Source organism: Oryx dammah, unplaced genomic scaffold (genome assembly GCF_014754425.2).
Source record: "Oryx dammah isolate SB20612 unplaced genomic scaffold, SCBI_Odam_1.1 HiC_scaffold_21, whole genome shotgun sequence".
Classification (NCBI taxonomy): domain Eukaryota; kingdom Metazoa; phylum Chordata; class Mammalia; order Artiodactyla; family Bovidae; genus Oryx; species Oryx dammah.
In genome coordinates this window covers 56,306,395-56,318,661 of record NW_024070205.1, presented here as the reverse complement: position 1 = coordinate 56,318,661, position 12,267 = coordinate 56,306,395, and the positions used below count along the sequence as shown (strand labels likewise).

At 38.6% G+C, this 12,267-nt stretch overlaps 1 protein-coding gene across 7 annotated transcripts in view; it reads left to right on the top strand.

Annotated features, from left to right (window-relative positions):
* MARK1 (microtubule affinity regulating kinase 1) overlaps window positions 1-12,267 on the top strand; it is a 141,503-nt gene that overhangs the window by 117,923 nt on the left and 11,313 nt on the right. For 4 of the 7 annotated variants that reach the window (XM_040263253.1, XM_040263254.1, XM_040263251.1 and 1 more), the window contains exons 12-16: window positions 2,567-2,720; window positions 3,026-3,219; window positions 6,712-6,812; window positions 8,231-8,395; window positions 10,835-11,086. In XM_040263253.1, coding sequence (XP_040119187.1) covers window positions 2,567-2,720; window positions 3,026-3,219; window positions 6,712-6,812; window positions 8,231-8,395; window positions 10,835-11,086 — 866 coding nt within the window. Of the gene's footprint in view, window positions 1-2,566; window positions 2,721-3,025; window positions 3,220-6,711; window positions 6,813-8,230; window positions 8,396-10,831; window positions 11,087-12,267 lie in introns of all 7 variants that reach the window. The other 3 variants (XM_040263252.1, XM_040263250.1, XM_040263247.1) reach the window with 1 other exon arrangement.

Genomic DNA, 12,267 nt, shown 5'->3' with positions numbered 1-12,267 from the left:
ACAAAATATAGGTCGGAACCCAGGAAAAGGTCATCTTGTGATATGTTTTGCCTTGTAGAGGATCAAGTGTTTTTATACATCAGTCAGGAATTCTCAAGGCCAGTCAAGATCTATCATAGAGAGAGAGAGAGTAAAGAAGTCACTATGCCAGTGGTTATTGAACCATAAAAGCAAATGATCCTTTGGGCCAGCAAATACAAAGGTATAAATTGAGAGTCAAGAATAGCCCAGAGCTTTGACAGTTGGTGGGAGGCATTTTGTAGAACAGGATTAAATTATTTATAAGTAGATAGTAACTATTAGTGCTCTCAGTGTGGAGGGGAGGGAATCATTCCATAGTGTGGTACGGTGTGGGATACGCTCTGAGGAGAAGGTGCACAGGAAAATCTGGGATGTAAGAGGACAGACACCCACAACAAGCCAAGGCATGTAAGAGGCAGAATTAACAGTGTTTGATAACTTGTTGGAAATGAGAGAGAAGGGACCCTCAGACTTGTAGCGTAGGTGACTGGTTTTGTAAGAAGTATTTGTCAAGATAGGAAAAGAGTGAATCTCAGGGGGAAGATGGGAGGCTTGTTCAGTTCGGGGTGGTTGAATTTGAACTTCCTGTTGGTTGGAGCTGTTCAGTAGTCATTTGGATATAAAGATCTGGATCTGAAGGGAATGAGTTGAATAGCATTAATGATTTGTGAGTTGTCATCAGAGGACCACCCAGTAATGTGCCAGGAACTGTTTTAAGGACTTTACTTTTTAAATTCATCTAATCCTCTCAGGTAGGTACTGTTACAGCAGAGGAAAGGGATCTTCAGTAGAAATGCTAAGAGCTGGGGCAGTGGTGTCAGAGAAGCCAAGCCAAGAGAATTTTAAGAAGTGGGAAATAGTATAAATGATTATTTCTAAAGACTTTGACCTGTTTTTACTTGGATTTTAGATTTTACTCCTGAGATCTTTAATTTTCCTGTTAATTTAAGTTTTATAAGCATACAGCCTAGCCCATGCATGAATTAAAATGATGTTTGAATTGCATTGATATAAATTAGTAAAACTACTATAAGTAGTAAGAGCCTGAGCTTTGGAGCCAGGGTCATTGGGCTTGAACTCCCACACATCACCTACCCTAGCATAGCCACTATCAAGCTGTGTGACTTAGGCAATTTACTTAATTGCTCTGTGCTTCAGTGTCCTGGTCTATAAAATGAGGATGTAATGGCATCCTAAAGATCAGTCCTGGGTGTTCATTGGTAGGACTGATGCTGAAGCTGAAACTCCAATACTTTGGCCACCTGATGTGAATAGCTGACTCATTTGAAAAGACCCTGATGCTGGGAAAGATTGAAGGCAGGAGGAGAAGGGGATGACAGAGGATCAGATGGTTGGATGGCCTCACCGTTTCAAAGGACATGGGTTTGGGTGGACTCCGGGAGTTGGTGATGGACAGGGAGGCCTGGTGTGCTGCAGTTCATGGGGTCGCAAAGAGTCAGACATGACTGAGCGACTGAACTGAATGGTACCTACCTCTTAGCATGACTGAAAGAGTTTAAATGAATTAATACTTCTCAAGTCCTCAGAACACTTTCTGGCACATTACTATGTCCTTGTGTTAGCTGTTGTTTTTTAAAATTTTCAGTATCAGTATTACTCTGCTCTTTATCATTAGCAGCTTTGCATATTAGATTTCCCACTGGAAAGTCAGTGATTCAGTCAGAAGTTACTGGCAACAAAATACTTTTGTGTTCTAGTGAGAAGGATAGTGTATCAATCCCCAGTTTACCATGCTTAGTTCTAAGAAATTTCTGAGTCACAGCCAATAAACCATGTTTTTTGTTCTGTGAATGTGGTGGAGAAAGCCAAACAAAACAAAAAATGTGTGTGTGTATATGAAGTAAAAATTTTAGGTTTCATCCTAAGTTTGAATCCCAACTACACCTGAGTTCAAATCCCAAAGATGTCTCTTGAATCTCTTAACCTCAATTTTTACATCTAAAAAGTGCAGGTTAATAGATCATAGGTTTGCAGTAATGATTAAAGAAAGTAACACATATAGCAACTTTAGCATGGCAGCTGAGTGAAGTCACTCAGTCGTGTCCGACTCTTTGTGACCACATGGACTGTAGCCTACAGGGCTCCTCAGTCCATGGGATTTTCCAGGCAAGAGTACTGGAGTGGGTTGCCATTTCCTTCTCCAGGGGATCTTCCTGAGCCAGGGATCAAGCCCAGTCTCCTGTATTGTAGCTAGACCCTTTACCATCTGAGCCACCAGGGAAGTCCTCCAGCATGGCAGCTAGTATATAATAACTGTTCAAGAATTGGTAGCTGTTATTTGGACCCAGAAGGACCCAAAGCCATTTGATCAAGATAACAGAAGATGACGTGTTCCTGTGGAAAGATGTTCTAGCTGGTCCTCTCCCTTCCTGTTTGCCAAGTTTCAGTTCTGTATCCAGACATTATTTTCTTATTTCTGATTGCTCCTTGTATGACTTGGAATAAATTGGAAAATCAAGAGTGTATTTTGTTTCTATGAACTTGTTTTGTTTTAAAATGCTGGCCATCTTTCTTCTTCTTATAGTTTGAAGGGGGTGAATCGTTATCCAGTGGAAACTTGTGTCAGAGGTCTCGGCCCAGCAGTGACTTAAACAACAGCACCCTGCAGTCCCCTGCTCACCTGAAGGTCCAGCGGAGCATCTCAGCAAACCAGAAGCAACGACGCTTTAGTGATCATGGTGGGGGAGAGTCAAATAAGTGCAAAGACAAACCAAGTCTGCCCAAACTTGCATTTTTTGTTAAGCATTATACAGTTCACGTTTATGTCTTTGTGTCATCCCTAGTTATCACAGATTTATATTACTGAATGATTAATATAATCCTGTTTTCAGGGGCTGACCTAATTTTTGTAATCAAACAGTTTAATCTTAGCTCAAAGTGTATAGTATGCAAACAAAGATTATTTTTAATATAAAAGTTGTTTGTGAGAAGAAAATATGTCAGTCGCTTTTCAGTTAATTATGCTTTTTTTTAAAAATTACAGCTGGTCCATCCATTCCTCCTGCTGTATCATACACCAAAAGGCCTCAGGCTAACAGCGTAGAAAGTGAACAGAAAGAGGAGTGGGACAAAGATGTGGCTCGTAAACTTGGCAGCACAACAGTTGGATCAAAAAGTGAAATGACTGCAAGTCCTCTTGTAGGGCCAGAAAGAAAAAAGTCTTCAACTATTCCAAGTGTGAGTAATTATTCTGACATATTACAATATGCTGTAGTTATTTGTTGTTGAAATTTTTTAATTTAAAGGTTAAAAATTTTTTTTTCAAGTTTCAAAATTTAAAGTGAATCATACATTTAAAGATCATGCAAAGGGGCCAAGCTTCTAATAAATGTAGTTTAAGAACAAGAAAATATGGATTCTTTAGATAACATTTACCTTATCACAAGGAAAGTACATTAAACTTTCCTGCCTCAGTTTTCCTGTTTGTAATACTTACTTGATAGTATCATTGGTGCATTTAATTTTATGTTTACAAATAAGCTGTTCAGTGAAGGCAGACTACAGCAATAATTAATTTACAGAGTTAACTCACATTGTCTACTTAAAACAGAAAACTATAGAAATTAGATAACGAGAGCTGGAAGATAGATTGAGACATCTACCTTAAGGCAGCAGCAAAGAATGAAGAGAAAATATAAAGGAAAGCCAAGATGTACAGAGGATAGAAGTAGAATTAGAATTAGTATCATTTAGGAAGTGTGAGTTTAGAAAGGAAAAGGGGCAAAATGAAGGGGAAGAAATATTTGAAGAAATAATAACAAAAAAATGATGAAAAACTTAATATTAAAAGGACTCAAAAGGCATACAGAAGACAGAAGGAGAACTTATTCCTGGGCCCCTTTAAGTGGGATATATGGATACCAAAAACAAAGAGGAAAAACTTTAAAGGTTTCAGAATGAGACAGGAGGTGACCTAGAAAGGAACAAGACGCACACTGACATCAGATTTCTCAACATAGATGTAGAAGATAAATGGATAAAAAATATTTTTTTTCTAAAGTATCAAAAACACATTGAACCCAGAATTTTATACCCAACGAAATTGTCATATAAACGTCATTTCAGTTCAGTTGCTCAGTCATGTCTGACTCTTTGCAACCCCATATGTAAAGAAGACTATTCTTACGACTAAAGTATTTCAACTCTTGTTGAATGACCTACTTGAAAACACTGCTGTCTGAGGAAATATTCTTATAGGAAGAGAAAGGTATCTATAATACTCTGTAAAATATATGGAAGTTGAAAGCAATCAGCTAACTTATTACAGTATGTATGGTGATAACATACACAAAAAAGAAAAAAACAATAATGAAAATTCAGAACCAAAATTTTGAACAATATCCAGGAAGCGAAGATAGGGATAGAAATTAAAGGAAAAAGCATATGCCTTAAAAGGGAAGATGGGAGGGAGGTTTAGGAAATTAGTACAGTCAGCCCTTGATTTCCATTTATGACTGGTTGAATCTGTGGACAGGGGACCTGTGGATACACGGAGGGCTGACTATACTCAGTCATTTTATATGAAAGACTTGAGCCTCCACAGATTATGGAATCTGCAAGGGTCCTGGAGCTAATCTTCATTGAATAACAAGGGACACCTGTAGCAGTAAGCAAAAATGAGTTCAGAAACTTAAGGACAAAAAATATAAGAACAAAAATAAAATGTATGACTTTTAAGCCAATAGAAGAAAAAAAAAGTGATTTAGCTTATGGAAAGTAGGAAAGGAGAGAAAAAAGAAAAAAACAGTTTAAATAGAAGCATGAAATAAGGTACCAGAAAGCCTAACATAATTGTAATTGTAAATGGGTTAAACTCCCCAGTACCTATTGTTTTATACACATAATGGAAACCATATGTTTTAAAAATATGTGATGTGATCGTTACCTTTGGTCTATGAGATAGCTGTATATAACCACTTTAAGAATTAATGGATATAGCCGCTTACATTCCAGCTGATCTATTTGGAAATGATGTAACTACAATAGGGTTTAATATATTTTTATAAGCAATTTTTTAGACAAATCACTTCCTCTTACTTACATATCAACTAGAGGACGGTTGCCAGAGTGTCATCACCTCATATAACAGAAAGAAATAATTTCACCTTTTATTGCATGGCATTCTGCTGTGTACCTGTCATTTCAACTCAGCTTGGTCTTATTTTCCTATAAACATACTCAGCGGTTTCCACCCGTCTCTGTGTGGTGCTCTTGCTTAAGGTTCCCCCTCACATTATGAAAATCCCATTTATGTAGATCATTTCGAGTCCTGCCTTCCGCCTGGAGCCTCCTGTAACTGAATACTCTAAAGTTACCTTACTAGCCTTTCTGATCACCGGACCACATTATGTAGCTCTTAGTTATATGCTGCCTTGCATTGTTCACTGTTGTTTCTCCACGTTTATGTCCTCCTGTTACGTACCAGCACACCAGAATCACTAGTGGTCACGTGTGTAGTAGGTGTCCAAAGCACATTTTTTTTCATTTGAAGAAGGCATTGGCTCAAATTCAGATTTACTGTGCCACACTTATTTTTTTTTAACATAAGCCAAACGATTCTGGTTATGAAATTTTTCTCTTGGCCACTTAGTATTAGCGTCAATGGCATGAAAGGGACAAGGCCAGGGAGGCAGCCTGTGGCAGCACAGACTCAGAGGCCGAGTTTTGAAGAAGTGCTTCCGTTCATCACACTTTGAGAAGGAAGGTGGTGTTAACTGAAAACAGCCAGAAACGTTTAAGAGGTCTCTAAAGCGGAGGTATGGTAGCATATCCGACAATGAGTTTATTCAAAATTAGACTTTTGTTTGAAATAAGGTTACTCGTGTGACAGTTCAGCCAAGACCGTGAGATGATCGAAGGTGGGTTCTTAAGTCGCTACATTTGGCTCCCGTGGGATACTGTTACAGACTTGTAGTAATCTCTTTGTGGTTTCATAGTTTTCCAGGATTTTTTCCCTCCTTTCTATTATTTATTTCCAGGATTTTTCTTCTAACTTTTTAATTTCCAGTTAATTTCCTCTTAAATTTTCATCTTCAGTTAAACCTCCTGAGTAGTCTCTAAAAGCAAAGAAGGAATAGTTGCATGTTCAAAAATTAGAGATTTATGATTAGTTAAAAGAAAACACTGTATATCTATGTAGTTGGAAAAAGGAAATACTCCCCTGGGTGGCACAGCACACGTTTTGGTCTCTTCACATGGCCGGTGGCTATGAGGGTTTCCCAAGCAGGTGCAGAATGGACACCCTCAGGCTTCCGAGTGGCCTTCCATTGTCAGGGCCCCAGGGTTCCTGTTTGTGATGATAACTTACTGTGGAGCTAAGTGATACTTAGTGTGGGCTGTCTCTGGTGCATGGTCCCCTCCAGCTACCTGTGCACCGCTCCCATCACCAGCAAACAGAGGTATGAATAAAGCCCAGCTTTTTTGTTGCTTCCAAACAACTGCTGCTGCAGGACAGTCAGCTAAAAAATGGTGAGGCACTTGCTATGCTCTGCCTTTTACTCCTTCAAGACAGAGGTGGGAGATAGAGCTTATTAATATAAGATTCTGATAAGTTAAAATTCCACCATGGGTTTTTCCAGAGTTACTTGCCATTTGAATTCATTTCTTTGACTTTCCACAACTACAGCTAGAATTTTTTAATGTGTGTCATTTTTTTCCCCCTCCTTAAAGAACAATGTGTATCCTGGAGGTAGCATGGCAAGAAGGAATACGTATGTCTGTGAAAGAACCACAGATCGATACACAGCATTGCAGAACGGAAAAGACAGCAGGTAACTGTCACCGTGCGGGTAGGACTGCCGTTGTCATTGCTTTGCATTAGTAGTGCTCTCGGTACAGCTCCTATAGCTGAGCAGGTGAAGAGGAAAGGAAACAGAATCACTAGTTAGATGGCAACCAGCCGTGCTTCCTAAGGCACCTCCTCATGTGTAGCAGAATGGAGCAGTGGAAGAATATTTAGGGAAAATAAGAGGTAAATCTCTTAATCTACAATTTTCTAAATAAAAGCTGATAGGAAATAATTCCCTATAGCAGAACCTATCACAGTGTCCTAATCTTATCTTCATTATTTGAATCTTGTTCTTTTTTTAAAAGTATTTATTTTTATTTGAGTATTTGACTATACTGGGTCCTAGTTGTGGCATGTGGGATCTTAGTTCCCTGACAAGGATCAAACCTGAGATCCCAGCATTGGGAGCTTGGAATCTTAGCCACTGGATCACCAGGGAAGTCCTGAATCTTATTCTATTATACCTCTGCTGCTTCCTTCTTTCCTTCTCCCTTCCCACCCACCCTGTCTAATCATCATTATATACAAATACAGAAGACTGTGTTTTCCTTCTGCTAAAGAAATGTGGCCATCTCAACTGATCATTGAGACCACACTGTTCTCAGAGTGTTTTATTTCAAATAATGATAAATCATGTTTTATTAGTTAAAAAATTTGACTTCTTTTCATGGTGAGTTGTAAGGACTGCTCATCAGTAGATCACAAAATGACGGAGTTTATTGTAATAAATTCTGTTTAGTTCCATCCCTCCCTAGTCATTTTAGTAGACTTGACAGACCATTCTTAAACTTGTTCCCTCTCAGTTAATAGGCACTTAAAGTAAATGTTACTATGAGGCATACAAAGGTAAAGGAATCTTCCTCAGACATAAGAGCCTTTAGGCCAGAGAGGTTGTTGGGAATTGACTTCTGTTTTACTCTTTTCCCTTTACTAAATCTTAATCTGCAGCTCCTTTAATCTGTAGCAGTTTAACCTAAAACTGAGCTAAAAGCATTTTGATGATGTTTCAAGAGAGAGGATTTTTGCTACAGTTATGAATTCTTATTGAATAGTGGGCAGTGAGTCACATCAACACATCACACCAAACTGTGATTTTTTTTTTTTTTTTTTGGAAAGTGTGAAGTGTCTCTGGTCAATCATTTTACCCACAAAAATAATGTTATAGATTTCAGATTCACATATATAGGACAAGAGTGTATGAAATATTTTCCATGGAAGGTGGTGATAAATTCACCCTGTACACTTTTAAAAATATTGTTGTTAGTAATAATATCATTGTTGATTTCAAGTGTTTGTCATGAAAGATATTAGACTTTTAAAAATCTAATTCTTAAATTTTAGTAAACTACAGCTTTTCTTTTTTATATCTCCATGGTCTTCTCAACCGGCTTATGTTGAAAGCCTTACAGAGATGTCCGCAAGCAGCATGTCCGCTGCAGGCTCCGCCGTGGCCTCCGCTGTGCCCTCCGCACGACCCCGCCACCAGAAGTCCATGTCAGCTTCCGGCCATCCTATTAAAGTCACACTGCCAACCATTAAAGACAGCTCTGAAGCTTACAGGCCCGGGTAACATGGGGTTGCATTCCGTTTGCCATCAAGAGTTTTTAAAAAATATAGCACCATATAAAAATACCTGATAGCCATCACATTTTAAGAGCTTTTTTGAGAAGACTCAATGTTTATGGCAGAGGTAAAGTTAAATTATAACATAAACTTACTACATCCTCCAACTATTATCAGAAATGTTGCTTATAATTTAAGTCATTTTCTAGAGGAATTTTCTTCAAGGATTTTGTTTTAAACCTATCCATGAAATAAAGGGTTGTTCCTAATTTATCATTTAAATAAACTGAATTTTTATGGTTTAAAAACAAACAGAAACATTCCAACGCACAAGACTAGGGGTTGAGACCTGATTAATCTTCTTGGCTCCAGCCAGTCACTGGTACTTAAGAAGAACTTTTAATTTTCCTATTAGTGAAACAAATAATCTCAAAGATCCCTTTCAGTTATAAAGTTACATTATTTTCTGGTATTTCTGCATGTTAAGAATTCTCAAATTCAGAAACATGTTTGATAGGTTTGTTAATCTGTTGTTGGTATGTGGTAGCATTTACTGTCACTCAGGAGTGAAATGTAAATAGGAAATAAGCCTTCAATTCACAGCCTTTTGATAAACAATAAAATTTGTGTTCCACATTGCTGACTGGTTTAAGAGAACAGTGGAGGGACAAAAAATTGCATGCAGTGCCCCTTGTTTGGCATTCCTGATACTGAATTCCAGTGTCAGGAATATATACATATATATGACATATATCTTTATATCCCTGTTTCAGTAATTTCTTTTTTTTTCTTAATACATATATTTTATTGAAGTATAGTTGACAAAATGTTTCAGATGCACAGCAAGGTGATTCAGTTATACATCAGTTCAGTTCAGTCGCTCAGTCGTGTCTGACTCTTTGCGACCCCATGAATTGCAGCACGCCAGGCCTCCCTGTCCATCACCAACTCCTGGAGTTCACTCAAACTCACGTCCATCGAGTTGGTGATGCCACCCAGCCATCTCATTCTCTGTCGTCCCCTTTTCTTCCTGCCCCTAATCTCTCCCAGCATCAGAGTCTTTTCCAGTGAGTCAACTCTTTGCATGAGGTGGCCAAAGTACTGGAATTTCATCCTTAGCATCATTCCTTCCAAAGAACACCCAGGGCTGATCTCCTTTAGGATGGACTGGTTGGATCTCCTTGCAGTCCAAGGGACTCTCAAGAGTCTTCTCCAACACCACAGTTCAAAAGCATCAATTCTTTGGCACTCAGCTTTCTTCAGAATCCAATTCTCACATCCATACATGACCACTGGAAAAACCATAGCCTTGATTAGATGGACCTTTGTTGGCAAAGTAATGTCTCTGCTTTTGAATATGCTATCTAGGTTGGTCATAATTTTCCTTCCTAGGAGTAAGCGTCTTTTAATTTCATGGCTGCAGTCACCATCTGCAGTGATTTTGGAGCCCCAAAAAATAAAGTCTGACACTGTTTCCCCATCTATTTCCCATGAAATGATGGGACCAGATGCCATGATCTTCGTTTTCTGAATGTTGAGCTTTAAGACAACTTTTTCACTCTCCTCTTTCACTTTCATCAAGAGGCTTTTTAGTTCCTCTTCACTTTCTGCCATAAGGGTGGTGTCATCTGCATATCTGAGGTTATTGATATTTCTCCCGACAATCTTGATTCTAGCTTGTGCTTCTTCCAGCCCAGCGTTTCTCATGATGTACTCTGCATAGAAGTTAAATAAGCAGGGTGACAATATGCAGCCTTGACGTACTCCTTTTCCTATTTGGAACCAGTCTGTTGTTCCATGTCCAATTCTAACTGTTGTTACCTGACCTGCATATAGATTTCTTAAGAGGCAGGTCAGGTGGTCTAGTATTCCCATCTCTTTCAGAATTTTCCACAGTTTATTGTGATCCATATACACATTAATTTTGAAATTATTTTCCATTATAGGTTATTACAAGATACTGACTATAGTTTCTTCTGCTGTTCAACAAATCTTTGTTGCTTGTTGTGTATCTGTTTTTTAAATTAGAAATCTAGCATTCTATTCATACTAAGTCAAACAAATTGAATCAAAATGTCATAAATTTTTTAGTTAGGCCAAAATTCAATAGGTTTTTTAAAATATATGTATTGTACATATTATTTTTATGTAAGTACACAAAAGCTTTTCTACTATGCTTGATGAAGGCTTGAGAAAGAACATCAAAAAAAAAGAGAGAGATGGAGAAATCTCTCCATCTTTAGTAACTAACTTTTTATAAAAGGCATTGAGTCTGAAATGATAGTGTCTTGGTAATTACAGTGAACACATGCATCACATCTGTCACTAGAACGAATAGAACAGGGCCGATTAAAAGTAGCTATGGCAACTTTCTAACAGTTTTTAGCATGAGCAAAACTGTTCTGGTTACCCTGTGTAACGCATCTTCCTGTGTCTCAGCAGCACAACCCAGCGCGTGCCTGCTGCGTCGCCATCTGCTCACAGTATTAGCGCCTCGACCCCTGACCGCACCCGCTTCCCCCGCGGCAGCTCCAGCCGCAGCACCTTCCACGGGGAGCAGCTGCGTGAGCGCCGCAGCGCCGCCTACAACGGGCCGCCCGCCTCCCCGTCCCACGAGCCGGGGGCCTTCGCGCACGCCAGGAGGGGCACGTCCACTGGTATAATAAGCAAAATAACATCCAAATTTGTCCGCAGGTCAGTACCAATGCACTGTTTTGTTTCCCCTAGGGAGTAACGGATATTTGCTTTTTTTTTTTTTCTTTCTTTCACCTCTACAGTGATTTTTTTCCAAAATGAGTTTATGACATTTCATTAAGACATGCTCTTTTTACAGAAGCTTGAAGAAAAAGATCAAGGAGGACATAGTCTTTTTCCTTAAGAAAAAAAAAAAAAGAACAAATGAGAATTTTAAAATTCTGTAAAATAGAGCGGGAGAAACATAACTTGACATAAAAAAATGTGTGTTCTAACAAGAAATGTTCCCTACTTAAAAGCCTCTGTTTAGAAAATGGAATTAAATGTGACTACATTTGTCCTTCAAATGGTACTTAAGAATACTTTTAAATCGCTTACTAATGACACACATACACACATGTAGTCCACCTTTTATTCTGACTTATAGAAAGCCTATTATGTTCTGGAGTCACAGATATTACTTATGTAATGTAACATCATAAAATCTTAACATCAAAACACAGTAAACACAAAAGGAATACAAGTGTAGTAATCTAGTTCAGTAATACTGTGAAATTGTACTCCTTTCTAAAAAGTAACGTAAGTATATAACACCCATTGATTCTACGAGTGCTGAACATAGTGCACGTTGATGTAAGTTTGGTCCACTATCAGGTCCTGCTAAAGGCCCATGAAAGTCCCGCAGGTACAAAGCTTTGTGCTCAGTGCTGAGCAAGTTTCAAAGATGAAGAGACAGCATCTGTGCCCTCAAGATTCAGCCCCAAAAGGAGCAGACTGTCTGCCACCGGCCACAGTACAGAATGAACCGTGAATGGAAAGAGATGTGTGGGCAAGGCCCTGAGGGCTCCCACTAGGGAAGAAGTTAAGTCTCCATACTGGGTAGTTATTTGAGCAAATAAGAAGTTATGGGTAAGAAAGTATTATACTTATTCTAAAAAATATTGCTTAAATACTTAATTTTCTATGTTTTTAGTGTTCCTAGGGTTTCAGAGAGTGGGTGTAGAAAAGAGAAGCAGTGTCTATAGTCTCTTCCCTTTTTTTGGAACTGTATGTAGACTCTATTCATGGATTGGTTTGCCCAAGATCACCCAGCTGCATTTGTAACTTTAAATACCCTCATGCAAAGTCAGTTTCTAACCATATCAGACAGTGATTTTGTACCATTTGGGCGGTTACCACGC